At 41.5% G+C, this 22,120-nt stretch overlaps 3 protein-coding genes and 1 long non-coding RNA gene across 6 annotated transcripts in view; 1 reads left to right on the top strand and 3 right to left on the bottom strand.

Annotated features, from left to right (window-relative positions):
• Positions 1-4,619: 4,619 nt before the first annotated feature.
• LOC143208547 (DNA damage-regulated autophagy modulator protein 1-like) lies at positions 4,620-8,636 on the bottom strand. The gene is made up of 6 exons (XM_076423006.1): positions 8,466-8,636; positions 8,187-8,308; positions 6,777-7,003; positions 5,762-5,900; positions 5,529-5,680; positions 4,620-4,760 (listed from the first exon to the last, which is right to left on the bottom strand). The coding sequence occupies exons 1-6, from the start codon at positions 8,546-8,548 to the stop codon at positions 4,656-4,658; spliced, it is 828 nt and encodes a 275-aa protein (XP_076279121.1). The 5' UTR covers positions 8,549-8,636; the 3' UTR covers positions 4,620-4,655.
• A 3,135-nt stretch (positions 8,637-11,771) lies between these two features.
• On the bottom strand, positions 11,772-15,395 carry LOC143208548 (DNA damage-regulated autophagy modulator protein 1). The gene is made up of 7 exons (XM_076423007.1): positions 14,741-15,395; positions 14,123-14,219; positions 13,550-13,671; positions 12,923-13,149; positions 12,322-12,460; positions 12,098-12,255; positions 11,772-12,007 (listed from the first exon to the last, which is right to left on the bottom strand). Exons 2-7 carry the CDS (start codon positions 14,191-14,193, stop codon positions 11,936-11,938), a joined length of 789 nt encoding a protein of 262 aa, XP_076279122.1. The 5' UTR covers positions 14,194-14,219; positions 14,741-15,395; the 3' UTR covers positions 11,772-11,935.
• Positions 15,396-17,365: 1,970 nt separating this feature from the next.
• LOC143208546 (uncharacterized) overlaps positions 17,366-22,120 on the bottom strand; it is a 55,603-nt gene continuing 50,848 nt past the window's right edge. For all 3 annotated transcript variants that reach the window (XM_076423003.1, XM_076423002.1, XM_076423004.1), the window contains exons 5-8: positions 21,848-22,091; positions 21,331-21,468; positions 20,100-20,387; positions 17,366-19,384 (exon numbers count right to left, since the gene is read on the bottom strand). In XM_076423003.1, coding sequence (XP_076279118.1) covers positions 19,011-19,384; positions 20,100-20,387; positions 21,331-21,468; positions 21,848-22,091 — 1,044 coding nt within the window. In that variant the 3' untranslated portion in view covers positions 17,366-19,010. The remainder of the gene's footprint in view (positions 19,385-20,099; positions 20,388-21,330; positions 21,469-21,847; positions 22,092-22,120) is intronic.
• On the top strand, positions 18,844-21,537 carry LOC143208550 (uncharacterized). The gene is made up of 2 exons (XR_013008929.1): positions 18,844-21,188; positions 21,292-21,537. It is a non-coding gene; the product is annotated as an uncharacterized LOC143208550 (long non-coding RNA).

Here is a 22,120-nt window from a genome sequence, read left to right as displayed (position 1 = left end):
TACTGTTCGTATTTTTCGAGTGCTCGGATCGTCTGGAGAAGTTCATCTTGATCGACACTAAGCGAATGTCCAAGCGAAAATCAGTTTAACCGACAAACCTGATCCTGTCGAAAGTAATTTTAGGAAGGAACTTCATTTGCCGCGGCGGAACGTTATTACGAATAATTTTCTCGCTCTATATAAATAGGCGAACAAGATTCTTGGTACCGCCGGGAGATTTTTAATTTCCAAGAGTGCTTGATTACATTCCCCGCGGCCCGGCGACTTTGAGCTTTTAACGGCGGGACGGACGCGAATACAAACTTGATCAAAATGAATTCGCGAGTTTCGCCGAGGAAAATTTCTTATTAGACCTTGATAATCCGCGCCGGCCGGGCGAAATTAATCTCCGAGCTTGTAAATTTCACCTTTCATGCTGTGCGCTGCAAAAGGGGGGATGAAGAGGGATGCAATGAGTGACTGAACATGTACACAAGTATTTCGAACGTTCTTTAAGCGTTCTCGGCAGGCTTGCCCTGCTTTACTTTATTTTTTCTGTTTCTTTTCTCCTAGCAACGTTACACCTTTGAAAAAAGAGGCTTACTTAGGTAGAGACATAAGTAGGTAGCGTTTGAATCGTTGGTTTCCTTAATATTCTCGTTTCTCTTTTTCTTGCTTTTTTCTCTTTCGTCTTGATTTTTTAACATTAATTAGATAATATGTACTGTACCTCCCGCGTACCTGCGATACGCGACGAGTTTAGGCACTTTTGAACGTGTACGAACGGCGATGTCAGACACCGTACAATATTACTTTAGCCCGTACTTTGCACCATCGATAAAGTCTTATCTTGCGACATTCCTCGGTTCTATTATCGTGCACTATTGTTTCCGCGCCGCGTCTCATCGTTTCTGGCACATACCCGTCTAGCGATCCGTCAACACCTTCCTTGGAAGCTCGTTTAAAAGTTCTTGGTTTGCGTTCTGATAACACCGGCGACCTATCCCTTCGACAGTCTCTGATCCGTCACGAAATCGATACTTTTCGATAACTCGTGCAACAGAACACAGAGAGAGATCAACGAAAAATTAAAAGAATGTACACAACGTCGTCGTACCACTCCTACGATGCACACGCTCGTCTCGCTTTCGTTCGGCAGCGTTCCGCGCGTAAAAACATAATGGTGGATCGTAAGCATAGCGTTTATCACAGACATCAGCAGCAGCTTCTGGACGTTTATGGTTGCAAATGATAGGTTCGAAACCCGGAAGTCTCGGTAGTAGCGACATATTCTGTCTCTCGCGGTTTCCAAGACCAGTTCTAGGCTGTTTGTAGGGTTTGCTTCCGGAAACGGTTGGTTTTGTTATTAACAAGGTGTGTGTGAGTGTGTGTGTAGCTTCTTCGTTCCCGTAATCTATGAATTGTACACTGAACATTTATGACAGAGATAGAGAGAGAGAGAGATAAGTGGAACTTCGACGATCGATCACTACCGGAGATTATATTCTGTTTTACCGACAATCCTTATCTCGACGATACCTCGCGCAGCTCGTACTTGGATCGTTCACTATGATTCGATGCTATCGCTATTGGTCTACAAACGATTTCAGACGCGGTGGGTCGGAGCGTCGCACGTGAACCTGCAAGAAGCTTCTCGAAAATTTGACTGGAAAAATATTCTCGTAGACTATCTTTTACAGAAAGTTCGATAACCTCCTTTCAATTATATTTAATCGATACTAAAAACATGTCACTGTTAATGGTCCCTGGATAGACAACTAATCCTGTATATCGAATAGACTAAACTATTCGCTAAAACAAACTTTATCTACAGCCGTTTAATGCAACGGTGGTGTAATGCAAGATTATCGAATAACGAGGGTCGAAGTAAAAGTTCTGCGAAGTGTAATGACATGAGAGCAAGCCACTTATAACGGAACTATACCTGTAGAAAACAGAATGAAAATTTGTTGTATGAATGAAAGCGATAAGCTTCCACCAGAGTTGCATCGAACGGCTGATTTAGCAATTTCGAGAGAACTTTGGAAAACAAAGGGATGCCTTCAGCCACGCGATTATTCACGTGCGACAGACCAACGTGTGTATGCTAGCCACATTGAGAACAGTCTACGTCCCTAATATCGACAGAAATATTGATCAATTCGCGGAGAAATCGAGAGCACCATCGTAACGGGAACCTGGTCTTGGACGGAAGCGTATAAGGAAACGTTTGAAAACGGGTAGACGTGCGACGAAAAATACGTGTAGTGTCATCTAACATTACCATTCTAACGCGGTATCTTATCATGGACGCTACAGTGTCCCCTGGAAACGTTTTCGTGCCGGACGAAAACCGTTCGCGGACTGTTTCATTGCAATAGGCCGCTTCTGTCGTAGCTGACGGACTTGAAGGCGTCTTCGACCAAGTCTGTCAGACACCTGACTGCCTGCAACAAGGCTGCCAACAGGAGGGACAACGACAGAGAGATCAGTTTGCTAGGCACCAGAGCGTTCTCCGAGGAATTGTGACTTCTACTCGATATCTTCTTCCTCTTCCTTTTCTCGAAGCTCTTGCCGCTAGCAGACTCCTGGCTCTTGTCGCTGGATAACGTGCCTCTTCTTGGGTTGCTGGGCGACTTGTCTCGCGAGCTAGTTCCCCTCTCCGTCCATTCTTTCGAAACCCTAATTCTCTTCGAATCGTTCGCACCGGACACGGTGAACCGTCTGTGCGAAGCTACGGACTTGATTTTCTTCTGCACGTCCTCCGCCTTCGCCTCCATGATGGTCCAACGTTCGTCTACGCTCCTCCGATTCAAATTTCTGAGAAACTTCTCCCGCGAGGTTTGCAGTATCTCCTCCGACCTAGCCTTCCCGGAAAGGTCCAACGAGTTGCCATTCGCGGGCTCGATCAGCAAATTCTGCAGCGAACACTTGCCGGTCTCCAGCTTGTCGGACGAGTCCAAGTTCGGGAACGTCGAGTTCTCGTCCAAAGAGTTCGTTCGGTTGTGACACTTGTCGCGGCACAGCAACTTCTTCTCCGCGCAGGTGGTGTTGAGGTTGTAGTCTATCGTCGTCGTTGGTTCTTGAGGCTCCGATGAACAGAGTCGGATGTTCTCCTTAGCCCCGTCGAGAACGATTCTTCTGGGCAGCGTTTTGTTCAGGCTGTTCGGAATGAAATTGATCGCCTTCTCGGTATAATTCAAGCTCTCCTCCTCCTGCAAGATCGTAGAGCCGTTCATGAAATCGACGTTCGAACAGTGGTCGGTCGATCCCGATTGGTTGGTCACCTGGACATTGGCCGTGTCGGACAGCTCGTTCGAGGGATCGATCAAACTAGCGCCGGCGTTACCGTCCTCGTCGTCGTTGTCTTTTATCGTTAAATTACGGCCAACCCAAACCTGTTCTTCTTCGTCGTCCTCTTCGTCGTCCTCGTTCTCCTCTTCGGACTCGAGGGACAAGGACTTCTTCTTCTTCTTGATTACCGTAACGATGCCATCGGTGTAGAGAAGATCCTGGACCTCGAAGAGACTCTTCTCGATGCTCGGACTGTTGTACAAAAGGTTCCTCAATTCCGGTATATCCAGATCCTGCACGTGAAGTAAGTTCTGTTCAATGTTCAACAGGCTCTCCTCGATCTCGACCAGACATTGTTCAATGTCGCAGGCAGGTTCAACGGTGTGCTCGCTTTCCAACTTCGTTTCCGTTCGACTAGTCCTCACGGTATCGTCGTCATCCATAATACTAATGTTCGCTGATTTGAGCTTCTGCTCCTCTGGCACAGACGTGTTGAACATGTGTTCCCTCCAGGACGTCGCTGGCCATCCGGATGTTTGCGTAGTGTCCTCTCGCTGCGCATGGCCTTCTAGGTATGTCCCATAACTGGTATGACTATTCGCTACCTCGTAATTGGTGCTCGGTATACTTCCCCAGTTCAGCTGATCAGCCTCCGCGGTGTCTCGGAAGCTTCCTTCCCTGTTCATCGAGGAAACGCTACGATTACCGTGACTATTAGCCACCGAGTAGTTCGTCGGGTCTTCACGATTCGCCTCCAGGAACTTTTTCACAGCAACGTGCGAGTACAATTCGCTGTACTTAGGGTGGCTGCTCCATTCCCGACCGCTACCGTGACTGTTAGCTAGCGGATAAGTGGTGCAGAGGTCCAGGTTCTCTCCAGGTCTTCTCGAGATTCCCTGTCTTCGCCTGTTGTAGATCGAGGAATCGTCTTTTCCGTGACTGTCCGCGTCGTCGTCGTCGTCGTCAACTTCCGCGGCTCCTTCGGGGTAAGGGAGCTCTTGCGATTCGTCTAATGCCATTGTAGGCCCCAGACACCCGTCGTCTATCAGTATGTAGCCGTCCAGAATGTTCTCGTCCAGGTCTATCCATTTTCTTGGGTAATCCTCGCCCCATTTTTGCCTGGTCTCAGTGTCGTCTCGTTCCGTCGCCTGTCGTCGTTGCTCGCGTATCGATGGGTCCTGCACGTGTATTTGCACCGGGCAGAGGACGTCGGTTCTCCTCTCAATGTTGCTGGCAGCTGGCGGCGTGGTCGCAACCAATGGCGCGACCTCGTCCAACAGAGCATCTCGGGATTCACAGTATCTGTAGCCGGGACACGGGGTGTTCACTGGAGAGTGTGAGAGAAGGTTCACGTAACCACCGACGCCTCTGCCTATGAGCGATCAGGGGGTTCTTGGCGAGCCCTGTTCTCGATTCATCCTGCTGGTGTTCTGGCTCTCGGTCAGCGTCTCGTCGTTCAGCCTCGAGGGGTTCGGCTCGCAGACAACCTGAGAACAGAGCATAACCGTTGTTCAAAATCTTCCTCAATTGTCTTACTTTAATTAGCTTGTTTACAGGGTGGTCCGTTTAACACTTTACCTACCGACAGCCTTTTCATAGGATTTTCAATAATTCTGCTGTACCAAAAGAATGCATAGAAATTTTCTTTTACGTTGCAATCTTAAATGAAACTATTAGATGACGTTGTTGAGAGTGACTTCTTAGTTTACAACATGAAAATTGCTGTTACTATTGAAGTTATTCAAAATTATGCAATAATCACCGGTCGGTAATGTGTTAAGTAAGATGCCATCGTATAGACATCAGTTTTACGAAAAACTTCAATTTTCAAAGATCAAGGTCATTCCAAGGTCACGTTATCATACATATCCGAATGTATTTTTTGCTCAGCTACATGGTGCAATAAAACAAAATGCATTTACGGAGAAAGTTGTTTAGAATTATGACCTTGACAACGTATATAAATTTATATAAGTTTACCCTAGATCCAGAACAAATAAAAATCGTACTAAATTCTACCGAATGTTATATTCCAGCCATAAATTCCATGAATAAAAATTGTCTGCATCGATTGCAAGAAATAGAAACTAAAGTGAATGTTATTTCTTCCCTTAATGATTTTAATGGAGTAGAAATCATGTGTCGACATCATCAATTTCGAAAATTTTTTCAACAATTTTGAATTTCATCTACTCAATTTTTCTATAAATGCATAAAGATCCGCAGTCTAGTTATTACGAATCAGAGATACGTACCTTTGGATGGCTGATCCTGATGTCTCGGAATTCATTGGTGAATGTCAAAATGTAAATGCAGAACGCCGCGGCGCAGAGCCACTCGCTGATGGTGCTAGCCACGTGCAACTCCCAGCCGCCATCCCCTTTGTACCATTTCCGGGCATTCGTTCCTGAAATCGCAAACATTCGCGCATTGGTTAGCTAACGAACGAAAAGGGTGCTCGTTGGGTAGGAAAAAGAAACGAACCAACCCTTGAAAGCCAGTCCCGCCAGCACGCCGGTGGTTAAGGTGACGAAGAAACAAACGGTGCAGAAGATGGACAATGCCGTTCGCAGATGCACCAGTCTGATCGAACATCCGAGCGGATGTAGGTAGAACGTGCACACAGCCTGAAACCGAAGCACGTCGATGACTGCATATACATAGAACTGTCAGTCTTTATTCCCGGAGACAATACCGTGCCGCGGATTAATCAGCTTTTCAGGAAATTATGCAAGACACGGAAAACTGGTTACGTTTCAGCTAATGTAATGACACGATACTGCGGCGCCGGCTCTTTCTACCAATCTTACAGTTGTCTTTTCTTTGTTCGGAAGCGCGTCTCTGTTACGCATTTTTCTAGAGACCTATCAGTAGACAGCGGATTTTATGGATTTATGACAAAAACGGGTAGGTGTAATTTAAGACAGCCGAAATATTAGAAGAATTTTAACACTAGGTTTACGGGACCCGTCAAAATGAAGGGTTCTAATATTCTTAATTTGCGATTATTAAGATACTTCCCTGAAGAATTATTTACCAAATTTATTTCTTGAGGTATGTACTACTGGAAAATGGCAAAAAATTTTGATACACATTCTTGTTATGTTTATAAAATAATGTGAAATAGTTATTTCTAGACCCCCGTAAAACTAGTGTTAAAATACTGTTATATCGCTTTCAACCTATTAAATATATTATGAAAGAAAATAAATTTCAATGTCACTGCAGTTTGTTACAATACAGGTAGACTATTTTTATTCTGCATAAAGATCCGCTGTCTACTTATCAGTGAATAATTATCGACGGTGACGATATTAACGAGCTGAAAAGCTGCACTGGATATATTGTATGAAATTTTAGTTTGTTCTCAATTTTCTTTTATTTATGCACTATATATGAGAGAGGAAATTCCATCTATGATTTAACTAATTTTTGAGTATATTCTTTTCGAACTTATTATACATTTTTTAATAATAATCGGGTGGAATATACGCAACGCATACCTGTGTCCAAAAATAAGCAGTGCCACAACCGAAACAAAGAATTGCACCAATAAAATGCACAATCAGCACGGAAGTTTCTTGAAAATTAGCGACGAGGGAAAGGCCGAAGGCGGATATTAGGCCGAAAATTAGGGCCCAATGATTCCATTTTGGTAGAGACGATTGCAAACTGAAGATAGTCGTGCACTCCTTCACTTGGGAATACCTTATGTAGATAACGAATGACACTGAAAGAATGACAGTGTAGAAATAAATTTATCGATATCTCACTGACAATTATTATAATTACAGGATAAACGCAAAAAAATATCTCCTCCACTGTAGTAATCTGATCTCGGCTCGGGTATATCGGTGTGAACCAGAGTTGAGCATTAATCGATTAAAATTTTAATCAAGGTAGATTGATTAATGTGTACGATTAAAAAAGGTAATCATTGAAAAATCGGCGATTGATCCAATCGATTGATCAAGTTAATCGTCAATCGTTGATTAAAGAAAGAAATCATTGAAAACAAGAACATAAAAACACGTAAAAAACAGAGTTTATGTTATAGACAATACACCTAAACTCAGTTTACATTTTCTTGAGTATTCATATAGTTTTGATTCCGTATTTCATTTTGAAATTCCAGCAGTTAAACATTAATCAATTATCCGATTGACGATTACAATTGAAAGGAATTTAACGTTAATCGCAATTAACGACTAAAGCAGAAATTTAACTGTAGTTCACAATTAACGATTAATAAGTATTTAATCGTTAACCGCAATTTTTTAACGATTAATAAGTATTTCATCGTTAACCGCAATTAACGACTAAAGTAGGAGTTTAATTGTTAATTGCGATTCACGATTGAAGTAGAAATTTATTCGTCCATCATTGATTAAATTTTTGCCCAACTCTGATGTAAACCACTACTAATGCGACGCGGAGAGTCACAATCGCCGGCACAATTCAAAGGCCGGCCATAGTTAAGAGTATATATTTGTTATTAACATTTTAACTGCGACAATCTTTCTCCTTGAAACTTGAAAATACATTTCCATTATAATCTACAATACTAACTGTAAGTATAAAGTTTACAAGGATCCGCAACACGCAGAAAAATTACAAATGTCACAAAGTACCGTAGTAAATCTTGCCTTCTCCATTATTGTTTTTTACTTTTACGGACTCCGGTGTGGCAGTGAACATGTTAATCCCGCAATATATCGAATATTTGTTTGCAGACACGTGTCAATAAGAGTGTGTTCTTTCAAAAGCGATCTCGGGTTCGAACACTATTTTTACTTCGTCGAAAGTCCCACGCGAACGGGAATCGAGGTCACTAAACCATGTGCAGAGCGACGATCGATTTACCTCGCCGTGGAGCATCGAAAATTCAAATGTATCCGTGATAATGGACTCACTGAGCATCGCTAGCATGTTGATAAACTGGGCGAATATGCAGCTTTCCGGTGCCTCCGTTGCTGAGTCCGAGATGTACGGAAACCCGGCCTCCACATGGCCCAACAGAACCGCTATTACGTAACTACAAAGTAGAAACAGCGAATCAGTTAGAAAAGGTAGTTGTTGAACGTCGTAATTAAATATTTTTCAGAACGTTTATTAACCCATTCTAGAATTATTTTTCTCACGGCCAAAATCTAGAAATTTTTTATTGCACGTCGACGAAACCAGTGACTTACGTTAAAATAAAAACGCTGGGAAGCGCGATGAAGATGATGATGGGCAAATAATGGAGATCGGTCAAAAAATCCTGCTGCTCCATGATGATGATGTGCGTTTTTGGGCGTCGTTCGTTTTCCCGCCGGAACCAATGACGTCACACGCCGACGTCCACGGTGCACGGTGCTATCGGGGAGACACACGCGTTGAACCACGCGTCCACGAGCCACGAACACTCATGCTCGTCTGTTCCAGGAGGCCGAAGCACTCTGCTTTCTTCCTGGTTCTAGCTAGCCGGTGCAACGGCTAAACCGACGACCGCACTGCGGTTCGACTGCCATCAAGTTCCTCTTCGTGACACCTTTGATCAAAACACAAAGCGTTACGTGGCCAGTCGACACGTGAAACGTGCTCGTTCTATTATTATACTTGTTGTTTTACGCCGAGAAACCCCCGAGATACCGTAGACTAAATGGATATAATTAGGCGTACCATTTACCGTGCGCGAGATTACCACCTGCTAAAAACCACGCCATTTTTTAAGCATTAGAAGTTCTATTTAACGTTAATAACCTTTTTTCCGAAGCGTCCGAAATATCGCAAATCCGTATACCGAATTTCAATACCGAGTAACAATGCCTAGTCGAAATAACGTTCGAAACGTGGAAGATAACACTTTGAAATATATTTTTGCACTTAACAATATATACAACGTTCTTAAGGTTTCTTTCCAGCTAGTTGTGGACGGTTCGAGATGCGTTCGAGTTCTAATTTTCTGTATCGTGTCGCGTATTACGTCGCCTCGGATCCCTTTCTACTGGTTGGCTGTAAACAGTATCGGTTGACTGAATGAATTCAAAATAAATAATCGTCGACTGACTTGATAATACTCGATGGAATTACATACTATCATTAAGGACAGGACGACTTGAAACAATTTTATCTAAGCGATTCGCAGGAATAATCGCAACGGAAGTGTCTCACCGCACGAACCTCAAGCCCAACACCAGCCCATGCGACTGTTTTTATCATCTCGCACATGTGAAATTACGCATTGCCTGCGCACGCAGCACATGCACGCACAGGATTCCATGGACTCACCGAGCACAGTTCGCACAAAACCTTCCCGAAATAGGCAGGTGGGTCGAAATCGATGAGCAATCTAGCACAAAAATCGGCCCGTGATTGTAATCTAATTTCCCCTGACTCCCTGTAGTTAGCTCATTGAACGAGGACTCGTTAGACCTTGCGTCCTTCCTCTCTCGAACAATATCTAAAAAATGCCCACGCTACGTAGGATGATACTGAAACTTTTTGGGAGATAGGTATTATCGCACGTGTGCGATCGTACCGCCGGATAAGCCCGCGCCAGAAAAATCCGCACGCGTCCCAGGTGAGCCGCGCCAAGCACCCAAACACAGTCACTGGGATGACACAGTGTTACGACGTCGAATGACACTGTACAAAAGGCTAGGCGCGACGCGTGCGAATATTCTCACGCGGGCGTTGCCGAGGAACAAAAGTCCGTTCCCCATCAGGGGAATCCAGCTGGCAGCCGTTCTCTGACGGACAGAGTGAAAACATTGAAACTTTTGCAACTGCGTCGAACAGAACAGGTCTACCTTTCCTGCATGGGTGTCCGGCTGTCACTGTGGCCTGCGGTCTGGCTTGTTTCACTGAAACTGGAGAGCTTTGCTTAGGGGTTGCACACGGTTGAAGGTCTTCCTGGTGCACTCCTATCGAACCACTTTGCTCGCACCGTTCCCCGCGATGATTCTCAATGGCAATCGCGTAAAGTCGAACGAAACACGACGGTGGTTTGTTTGGAAGCCTCTCGTGCAGCGATTCCGATGTTTCAGTTGGAATAGCCAGGGTGAAGAGCCAGCGAGTAGCAGAGGTTATGGCTGACTGTGGTCGATCGATGCCGCGACAGAGAAAACGGCGCTCTCGGCAGCTGCGCCTCGAGACTAACAACGACGTCGTTGCTAGCCTACCTTCACCGAGGAACGTTTATCCTGATGTACCACCTGAATGCGTTTTTCGTATGTGTACGCAACGCTTATCGGCACCGGTACACCTGAACGAGATAATTGCTACAATTTCCTACGCAACTGCCGAGGGAAATAGCTCTCCAGTTTTACGAAAACCGATTTGCGTTCTTAACATACTTCGAGGATCGGGAATATTTTACGGAAATCGGCTTCTTGAACACGTTCGTCGAACGTGACCGAACAACAGCCTTCGTTTCCCGATAAGACTGATTCGAAGCACTTTTAAACTAGTGCAAGAGTTATTTGAGATTGTTGGACTGGTTCGAAGGGAGACTTGCAATTTGGTTAAGGGACCGCATCGCGACTGCCATCGGCAACGTCAGGATCGTCGATCGATATCTTCCGGTTTGAATCGCGCGCAGACATCGAGGTGCCTTTTTATTCGGAGGATACCCGATCAGCAATTGGGAGTTGATAAATCACGTTCGGTGACGTTGCATTTCGCCTACGATTGCGAACGCACGATAGGTGAGTATCGTTTATTGGCGAGCATCGTGTCATCGGGATTATGGGTTTCAAGTTTCAAGGTTGTTTTTACGCGGCAGCTTTCAAGAAATCTGCCGATAGCGTTGCGAACCAACCGTTCCTATCGACGTTGGCTTTATCGATCGCAGGAACGAGGAAATGTCGGCATCTGTTGGCAGCGAAGACAATAAAACGATTGGCTGTTTGTATGATAAATCTTTGAACTAGATCACCGAGAACATTGAGGTCCTAAAATAGTAGTCCTACATGATCTATGTCGGAGCATGGACCAGTGGATCCGGCTTAGATCAAGACTGTACTGTATTGTATAATATACAGTAGGTGTAGAAAGTATTCGTGTGCCCTTTAAAATAGAATAAATTAAATTACAATTAGAGGCATTGGTTTACGAAATGATATACAAAGAACATTTTCCTAATATTCCGAAAATTATGAAAAATTATATATTCAAAAAAATCGTGTAAAACTACAATTTTTACCATTTTTAACCGCTTGTAGCTCGTGTATATGTTAATCGAATTCGATGCAATTTTTAGCACGTGTGTAACTACTATAGATCTACAAAACAAATATTTAAAATTTTCATTAAGGGCCCAAATAAAAAAGTTTTCTAAAATGCCTTTTTCATTTTTGCATGTAACCTTGTAAAATATAATTTTTGGGAAATCTTTGTTACATATCATTTTGGTGAATCAATGCTTTTAATTGATTATAAAAAATCGGGTCGTATGGTACGATTTTAAAAAAGTTATTCTATTTTAAAGGGCGTGCGAATACTTTTTACACCCTGTGTACACCTGTATAGAAAGACAGTATTTTATACATGATTACGAACTGAAGGAACTGGTGAAATAAATTAGTCTGTATGTTTAGATTGTTTAATTCGTCTATAAAGGAACAGTTCAAAAGGAACGCAACATGAAATTGAATTAAGTAGTCCTATTCTGGCAGTTTTAAGATTCTTGGATCTGCGAGTCCAACTTGTGCAATATTTTGATGTTTGGATCCTTGTCTAAATATATCAGCTGAAAATATTTTCATGATTACTAACAATTCATTTTATGCTGTTCAAACTGAAAATAATTCGTATACGGATTGATATAATTGAATTGTACCGTGACGACAGGATCCTCGAAATTTATTAACCGAAACTCCGGTACGAATGTTACTAGGAAAGCGCAATAGACAATCACCAGAACCCATTCGGAAATAGCGCTAGCGACATGCCAACCCCAGCCACCATCTCTTGGCAACCATTTCTTGTAATCATTACCTGTAAAGAACGGAATTGATGTCTCTCTTCAGTTATTTCCGCACGAGAGACATGGAGAAATGTTACCTTGGAATTCTAACATAGATATGTAGCCGGGTACGATCGTAGCTACTGTCAAAATCAATGTCAGCGTTGATAGACCTGCACGAACGTAGACGATGATGGGTCCATTCACGGCTGGCACCATTTTGTGACTTAAGTAGGTCTGGAAAAGTATTATCTATCGGCTAAATAATTATATACTTTACATTCCACGGCGCTAGTAATTAATGCTTGTTCATTTTCTATGGAGTTCTAGCATAATGTATGAAATTATCGTGTCATTCCATTACTAATCCAGATTTTCTATCATATCTTCAGAATGTAAAATATAAAAATGTAAGCACAATATATTTTTGTATTTGGACTTGTAAAAATATGAGGAGAAATTCGCGTTCTTTATTAAGACATGATGTAAATCGTCCGAGACATTCATCTTTCAAGAACTAATTACCAATTCATAGTAGCATTGGATTATTTACTCACGTGAGCACACATTTAATCTTCTCTCTCCGAGTGAAATCATTTATGTACATACTAAAGTGTTACTTTAAATAAATTATTTAGTCACCTCGTTATGTCAGTGTTTGCATATGGATTAGATAGGCCGTTTTAACGTCCGTATTACCTGAAGGCAAAAGTAAACAGTCCCGGCTGTAAAGCAGGTCATAGCTCCGATCATGTGAGCAGCGACGACGCGAGCTTCTTGAAAATTAGCCAGAATGTCTAGGCCGAAGCAGGCTAAAGCCCCGCACCAGGCCGTCACAACAACGATCTTCTTGCTGACGAGGTCACTGCCCCTTTCCAGTTGCCATTGGGAAACTTGTCGATGTCTGATATATACGCAACACGCAACTGAAAGGAAATATTCTCTGTTATTCTTGGCGAATTGTTAGATTGATCAATACCAGATGTACCAATGCTTAATTCACTATTTTCTTTCCCAAATTTATCGTTTATTTCCAAGTACACTGGCATACTGGGTGATCAGCGTTTTTCTTGCAAACAGTTAACGTTAGAAAAAAATGCAAGAGGAAAGTTATTCTTTTTTTTAAATGGAGGTTACCTTCAATTTTTTCCATGGTAGGCTATGTCAAGATCACACAAGATTTTAAAAATGGAAGATACATTTACTGCAACACACGAATGACTAAAATTATGAATTTTATTGACTATAATGTTATTCAATGCTATATAGAGTGTGTTGAATTGCACATTGGTACATCTGGTTAATTAGAAATTGATCGAGATTTACGGAGCAAGGTGGCTATGTTAAGAAGTTGGGCAAATATGCATGATTCTGGTGATAATGTGCCCGTTTCTGATATGTAAGGAAGGCCTGGTACCACGTGGTCCCACTGCACGGATATAGTGTACCTGAAAAAACAGTGATGATCACCACGCATACATCGTTGTGACAATAAAAAATAACTTTTCTGTATCATTTTGTTTTGAACGATGACAACGATGTTCGCTCCTGATCGCGAATCATAATCGTATTTTCCATTGAAGCACGCGTTATTTACAGAACAATGTTCCGCATCGAAGTGTGCACAGTGGGGTATAATGCATCACGCTAATCATGATTTACATCATGATATCGGAAACCTTGCTCTCAGTCGATCAGTGTTTCCGATATCGTGGCCTTGGTCGATCGTAAACTGGTCGATGAACGTTCTCGAGGCTCGATTGCAATGTTACGTTCACCGTAGAACAGAAAAACAGCTTCAATGTTGCTCATTAAATCGAAAATAACCGTTTCAAACTCACTTTCCGATTCGGTATCGGAAATCAATTTAATCCTGCTTCGTCTCCTAGATAGACTTACGTAATTAGAAACGTCACCGGAATTAGGATGAACAGGCTTAACGGGAGAACGTGAAGCTTTCCGTACGGCATCCTCTGTTCGTTTGTTTTGGAGTGTTCTGGAACAAATATTACATTTACCGAAATACATTATTGCATTCCTATATTACTCGACTGAAAACAGTTTGATGCGTGCAGAATCAGATAACAATGTTGGTCTGTTTTATTAACACCTTGACGCAGATTGCAGATACAGAAGAAACTCACTCAAAATATGTTAATTACACACCATTAGATTGTAACGTACTGCCTGAACTAGCTAATGAAATTAAACTAAATCAAACGCCATTTAACTAAAAAAAATAATTTTTTAATTAAGCACTATTAGATTTTAATGAAATTAAACGGTCGTTCGAATAATTCCGAGAGGCACCCGATATATCGTTGGTAACTATAACTTTCTCCTCTAATTTTCTCCGATATAATTAGTTTAGCGATCGTTCGCTAATAGATTGCTGCTCGACAAATTATAAATCGAAAAATCATTCTCGAAAGCAGTGAAAGGTCGGCTCTCGGCTGGCGTTCCGCGAACGCAAGCCGTCATCGCTTTGAGCGATTTCAAAGAAGTCTGACACCTTACCTCGAGGATTATTCGATCGGGTTGCCGTTATCGTTTTTGTGAAGCAAGGTGTCTGGGTCTATGCCAGGGGGGCACTTCGTCATGGGGCGCCTTCAAGCAACTGTCCGCCAGCGCTGCTAACATACCTCTTGCCCTACGCAACCTGCCAATCGCTGATCAACGCACACGATTGCATTGCAAACCGTATTTAACGCATCGCGTGATACCATTCCAAAGGTGCGTTCCATTCGGCAAATCCTCTCGAACGAATTCCTTCCGTTCTCTACACCCAAATTGATTGGGTCAAAGGATTTTGAAAATAATTTGAAATTGAAGGAATCGTAATCGCTCCAGCATTAAATCGTGGCATCATTTTTATGAACATTTCTCTAAAATGTGTATATCAATCGTTTGAGCAACACGTGAATCATTAGCCTGTACGCAGAAGGTAAGAGGACAATGATCTGTTTCAACTTCATGCTTAATTTAGATCGTTTATAATAAGAATAAGTTTCTGAAAAGTAGAGAATTTGGCTCAAATATCATATAAGTCTACTGGTTCACAGTACAAGTACTATTAGTAAACGGCAGAAACTTATTCAAGTACCTAATAGATAGTTTATATTTTATTGTAGTGATAATTTCTGGGTTTTTACGGTGAATGTGTTGACGTTGCAGTAGATAACTCTGTAGGTTTTGGGAACGTGTACTGTTTGTACGAAAATTACTGAGTTATTGGCTGCGATTTACGACGGCGTTACGCTCGGCTCGTGACTAAAGCGAATTAGAATTTATCGATAAAGCGTTGTCAGTGTACAATCGGCCGCGTTCGATAATTCTCGCATGCCAGCGCGTGTAATAATCGCTTAACCGTTGGCTGCCGAGAACTCCAAGTAAAAGTTGCATTATTGGTATCGTATTACAGTTCATATCGTAATCGAATATACATTCTTACAGTTTATGTTTGAATTATTTCATTCAATCTCATAGTGTACGAAATAATACGTTGGTTTAAAATAATGTCAATTCATTCCGTATACAAAACAGCTTCCAACTAATATATGTATAAGAATAGTGATCCATTCTGACGAATTTGAATACCACATCGTTTAATACATTTTAATTTAACCTTCGCAAGGTAATGTGGGGCAGAGTTGGGCAAAAATCAACTAATAATTAAAAATGACTCATAGTCTGATTGTGATTGTTAGTCAAAACTTAAACAAAGTTGGTTAAAACTTTTTGATTAGTTAGTCATAACTACATGGTACTAGTTAGTCACAACTCTAAGTAATCGTTAGTTATTGCTTATTAGTTATGATTAATCATTAGTTAGTTTAAATGATCAGTCACCAATCTTTAGTCATTAGTCACTATTGCGCGGTTAACATACATTCATATGTATACTTAAACTATATCAGAATTAGCAGTGACCAAACGTGTCATAATCTGTATTTTATATGTTTATAAACTAATAGTCTATTTTTTTATTATTATTATGTCTTATTTTAACTTTTAAGCATTTTTAGTCATTAGTTATAGTGAAATTCTGATTGCGTATTTAGTCATTAGTTATCCCATTATAGTAAGCATTCAATATTCATCCTTAATAAAAATTTAGTCATTATTCATTAGTCATTACGCTCAAGTATTCACTTAGTCATTAATTATTAGTCACTTTGGTAGAGCTTATGAAGTTATTAGTCAATAATCATGATTGTGACTAGCGTTTGCCCAACTCTGATGTGTCAGTTTCAGATTTTTGAAAAGAATTTTTATATGAGTAAAATTAAATCTGTTTGTTTACTTTTTATCCTGTGTTATTCTTTATCCCAAAATTAAAGACGAGGCTATTTATGAAATTCATTTGTCGGGGTCTAAGAGACCCCACCTTACTATTTATGTGTTATTAGACCTTACCTTGCGAGGGTTAAAATCCCCCTCAATTTAAAATTTTATGTAAAAATATCATACTCCCCATAATTCTCTAGCCTTGGCAACTAGTGCTCCGGGAGTTGCTGACGTAATCCGACACGAGGCAGGTCCGGACAAGACTCGCGTTGACCAGCAGAGTGGGGGTAGCCGATTCTACGTCATCGACTCTCGGAGCACTGGTTGCCCAGGCCTGGTTTAATTATATGTATTAAATTTTCGGTCGCGCGGTCCATGTTCACGTGCGTTGTTCTTTTTTACGTTTGGCGCGGTCGGCGAGATCACAAAAAAAATAGTAGCCCTACGAGATCCGAGACTTTATCAGGATACGATCGTTTTTTCAACAATTGAAAACACTTGATCTACTCAGATGGAAGTTTTACGCCTCTGGAGAGACCGTAAACCGAAATTAATGCTAGGTTGAAATCGCTGTCGGCAAAAGTACGCTGGCGGCAGTATCTTTGTTCGAGCGAGGTAATTGCCGAGGAATGCAAAGTCGTAAAGTAGGTTAACGAAGGGAAGTATAATTGGATTTGAAGAATTTCAGATGAACTCCAACTTCACACTTTAATTGGTCCGTTGAATGAATTGTTTATTTCTTTGTTTCTGTCGCTATAAAAGTTATGGGAATCGCACTTTCGTCGTTGTTTCACCGGCGAATCGTATTTCGTAACTATAGTAAAAAAAGTAGACGGGGAAGGTAGAATGAGGTAGTTGGTAAAATCACATCTTTGTATTAACAACGTTACAATATTACAATATAGGCAGTTCAATGTTGTCCGTTTTACTGTGTTCCATGTAATAACCGGTGATTCGTAAATTATTATTGTTCTCTGTATTTTCACGTGACGTGGTCGACTAGCAGTCACGTATTATCTGACGATAATGAACGTGACTTGAAATACATATTCGATTTTCGTTGAACGTGGCTCGCAGTTAACAATTCTATCTCCGTTTTCTAAGTACTTTTGATTTTCTTCGATCCAATTAACCTAATAATAACAAACGGAAACTTTCACTCTCTGCATACTAAATGACTTTCTGTCTAAACCTTTATTCCAGTTGAATCAATTGAAAATTCTTTTTGTTCTCGACTACTCGAGAACGCCTTAACCCCTTGCCGTACCATTTTGTTTACAGTTACAGCGATTAAAACGTCTTTATCCCGAAACAAGTCGTAGAAGGGAAAAGAAAATTTATATTTTTTGTATGGCTACATTTATTTCAATGCTTAAATGTTGATTACAAACGAATGAAAAATTTTATTTCGTCTAAAAAGGAACACACAACATTCATATTTGTTAGAATTTGTTAAAATCTTCATGACGAGAGTCTGACTCGTTAAAATACGACAAGGGGTTAATAATGATAATATAGATCATATTAATACGCACGTACCGTCTAGTATAAATAGTTCGATAAATAAATAGTTCTCGTTATCTCTGGGACTTTTGAACGGAAGAGAAAGATCGTTCGCCGGAAAGCTATCAAAATGTCCCGAGCGACGGTACAAAGATAAATTCTTTTGCATCTGGGTATAATATCTGTATCGTTATACTATACCACTAATCGCTGCTTACGAGCTTCGGTTTGACTAGTTCCAATACCATCAGCTAGCTTCGTCTAAGTGCAAGCGTTGACCTTTACTTTAAACAATCTCTTTACGAGGACTTTATATAGGTCTGGTGTTTTTACATCGACAGGAGTTAAGCGATTCCGATTTTTCACAGTGCCATTGTTTACAGACTACATTTCTAATTTAGAATTCTGGATTTTTGAATTTATGTTTGAACTTTTTTCATGAAAACATTTGATTGGCTAAACAAAAATTCGAAGTTCCCAGAGACGATCACAATTACTAGATCGAGAATCGTTTAACCCTCGCATCTACAGGTGGCAGTGAACCTTAACGGCACGAAGCTTAAACAAACACACCGACGCGAGTCGAGGATATCTCGCAGTGGACGGAACATTTCCGTGGTTCCTCTTGTCGAAAGCTGACGTTATTGTCCTTAATTGCACCGCGAATTAAGTGACTTCGCTGCGCTACAGCTAAAACCCCGAAAAGTACCTTAAACTCAAAGAGGAACAAACAAAACGAAATGAATGACAGGCAGCCGGGCGATACGAGAACAAAACACATCAGCTCCTTATCAGCGACCCAAGAGCATCGATTTCAAGCTTTCTATCGGATAATAAGTGCGCGACAACGTCTTCCCGATTTTTAGTACAGCAATCGATCGATCAGGTGAAACTTTCAGCAAGCATGACTTCGCTTAACCATTTATTCTGTGTAAAAAGGGTAACAAGTTCGAGAAAAAGACTTCAGCAATCCTTTCATCCGGATCTTCCGATCTTGTTACGCGCTTGCCTCGTCGATCACAGTGATCATTCTATTGTTTGGAGGCACATTTGCGACGTGCCACTTTGGCTTCAAGTTCGATTCCTCGTTGCTCGATTGAAGTCCTCCGGGTCGCTCGGTGGATTGATCGCCTTTCGATCGAGCCAGAGACCATCTTCGGCCTCGGCGATCGGTGATGATCTCAGCCATCAGATTGTTCTCGAACTCCGAGAGCATCAGATAGTTCTCGACCTTGTTGCACGAGGTGATGCAGTCGCCGATGTAGTCGAGATCCTCGAGCATGTTGTCCGGCAGGTCCATGTCCGCGATCCCTTCTTCCGAGATACACGTCAGCTCGGGCTTCTCCGGTGGCAACGCGTCGATCATCTCACCTGGAAAGGATATACTCTTTTATAATCACGCTGAAGCAACTAAGAATTGTTAATAAAGAGGTAGACTCGTTTTTCGGGGATTGTAAGGGTGCAGGGTTGCGCCTTCTCATTTCTCGAAAATGCAGAGATGGGATTTTTCAGTAGTCAAAAGCGTTTAGATAAAAGATAAATCTTGGCCGCCATCGCCTTCAACAGTCCTACTTTTACGTTTAGTAAAAGTAATTTGCATTATTCGGAACCGTAAAGCTGCGACCTCGTAAACGTAAAAATAGGACTTTTGGGTACGATCGCGGCCTTTTTTTTTTGGTACGATGAAAATTTGGGAGGTAGTTTGGGACTCGGCTCCTCCTAGATGAAATTTGGGAGAAACGGGACTATATCCCTACCCATACCTACTAAAACCCCAACGCCCAAACCCTTTTCCCTCTTCTAACTATCCACGGAAAAAGAAGTACAGGGACCCACTATTCGTATTTACTTCTGTACTCTCTGAGGTACCCATGGTAAATCCTCGCATGTTCTTATCTAATAGGGGACAATGGCGGCCTACATCGATCTTTTATCCAGCGCTTTTGACTACTGGGAAACCCCATCTTTGCATTATCGAGAAATGAGAACCACCTCCCTTAATGGGGTAGACTCGTTTTTCCAGGATTGCAAGTGTGCGGGATGCGCCTTCTAATTTTCCAAAGATGGAGTTTTTAGTCATATTTACCGGGGGTCGGCGAAATTTCTGCACCAAGGACAAGTGCAGCGGCGGCAGCTCCAGCAGCTGCTACATGAGGACTGTCGTTGTCCGGTTCTTGACTGAATGATAGACGGCGTCGTTGCGGACAGGAGTCCGAAATGCAGAGGTGCTTGGTCCCGTTCGACCTTGTGTGTTTGTGCCTCGACAAATTCTTTCTATGGAGATCTATGAAGAACAGGGTGAAACTACCAACCAGGACACAGGTGGAGCTGAAATAGTAGCCAGCCTTCCCACCGTAGCTGACGTTCATATATCCTGGAAAAGTAATGCCAGCATCGCCACCTGGTTATTCTTTTTCATATTCCCGCGCACCCTAGTTTGCTGGAGTTCCTATACATATACACTACTGTGCAAAAGGAAGAAGCACCCAATATAATTATAAGATATAATGACAAACAATATCTTTATGTAGAAATTGTATTGTACATAACATGATTTATTTATTTATTGCATTTAAAGTATTAGATAATCCGCAATAACACATATTTTCTCAGAACTATTCAATTAAACAGCGTAATCCTTTCTCAAAACTTACTGCGTTCTTATTTGATTTTTTACGCTTTTCTATTAAATATGGCCGGGTTCTTCTTTCTTTTGCACAGTAGTGTACATGTACGCGATTTAGTTCTCATTCAGATTTAGAGATAAGACTATTATTACAATAATTATATTTCATTCGCCTCGTTCTCGAGATTTTGGATTTCGATTTACTTTCTTGGGTATAATTTAATTTCTTCGATATCGTACTTTGTAGTTAAAATTTTGCGACATGGTCTTTGCAGAAAATAAAAAGCCTAAAGAGAAGGACGACACAGAGGTGCTAAATACGGAAAACTTTGTCGAAAATGAACGACCGTTAACCGAGAATATTCTGCATGCTCTCGGCGATGACCCTGAAGAGGAGGAAGTCGCAGAAGTGAAACTGCACTCATCAAGATGGAAATACTGATTTAATGTTTTTGGAAAAGGCGAGCTTATATCAAAGAAAGTAAATTTACATTCATAATCTCTTCGAACGAGGCTATTCATATAATTACGATCGAACTTCATGTACAGGTAAGTTCGTCTGATCGTTTAATTATATCGTAATTAATTTTGTATTATTCTATAAAAATAACAAGACCACAAAACTTTTTGGTATAATTTTTTATTTTCACAGTAGTGAAAATAATGAGTAAAATAGAAAAGAATGTGCTACCTGAAATTGGAACTCCTATTGCAATTGGTATAGCCTGAGAACACTGCACGAAGCCCCATGTTCTGGCGAAGTTCCTCGCTCTCACTCTTTCGTATGTGTACATCTTCAGACTATAGTGATAACCACCGCAGAAGATGCCTGTAAACGTATGAAAAGAAATTAAATGATAATACAATTCGAAGCGACATGGAATTAGACATCTACAACAAAATGTAAGCCATCAATAACATACAGGCTTACATTTACATTATATCATTTGAACTCATAAAAAATTAAACAATTTTTTCAGGAGACCAGCCACAAAACAATTTATCTAATTATACCCCGTACCAATGCATAATTCACCGAAGAAGTATTTACTTCTGCGGATTAATAATTGCCGACTCTAATTGCACGGTTCTAGCGGTTTAATAAACTGAGTAACGTTTCGGTGCTTGAATCGGTTAATTGCGGGTTTGTCGAAATGAAACATCTTCATCGGAGGAGGCGGGCTTAATCACGGCCGAGTATATTGTACCATAAATCCAGGCGAACATGACGTATCCGTGATAATTTCCTTGAACAGCGGTGAGGGCCAGGATACAAACTCCGCATACGAACACTGCTGCCTGCGTGAGGTACTGACGAGCTATCCTGCATTCGACGCTGCGATGAACAACCAGAAGACCAAAGGCCACGCATCCGAGGGTCCAAGCTAGGCCTAGGTAAGCTTGCAATAGGACCACCGTGTCACCCAAACCTTCTTCTTCAACTTGGTGTGCCTAAGATCCAAAGCCGAACGCAAAACAGT

This window comes from Lasioglossum baleicum, chromosome 5 (genome assembly GCF_051020765.1).
Source record: "Lasioglossum baleicum chromosome 5, iyLasBale1, whole genome shotgun sequence".
Lineage (NCBI taxonomy): Eukaryota > Metazoa > Arthropoda > Insecta > Hymenoptera > Halictidae > Lasioglossum > Lasioglossum baleicum.
This window is presented reverse-complemented; position numbering and strand designations above follow the sequence as displayed.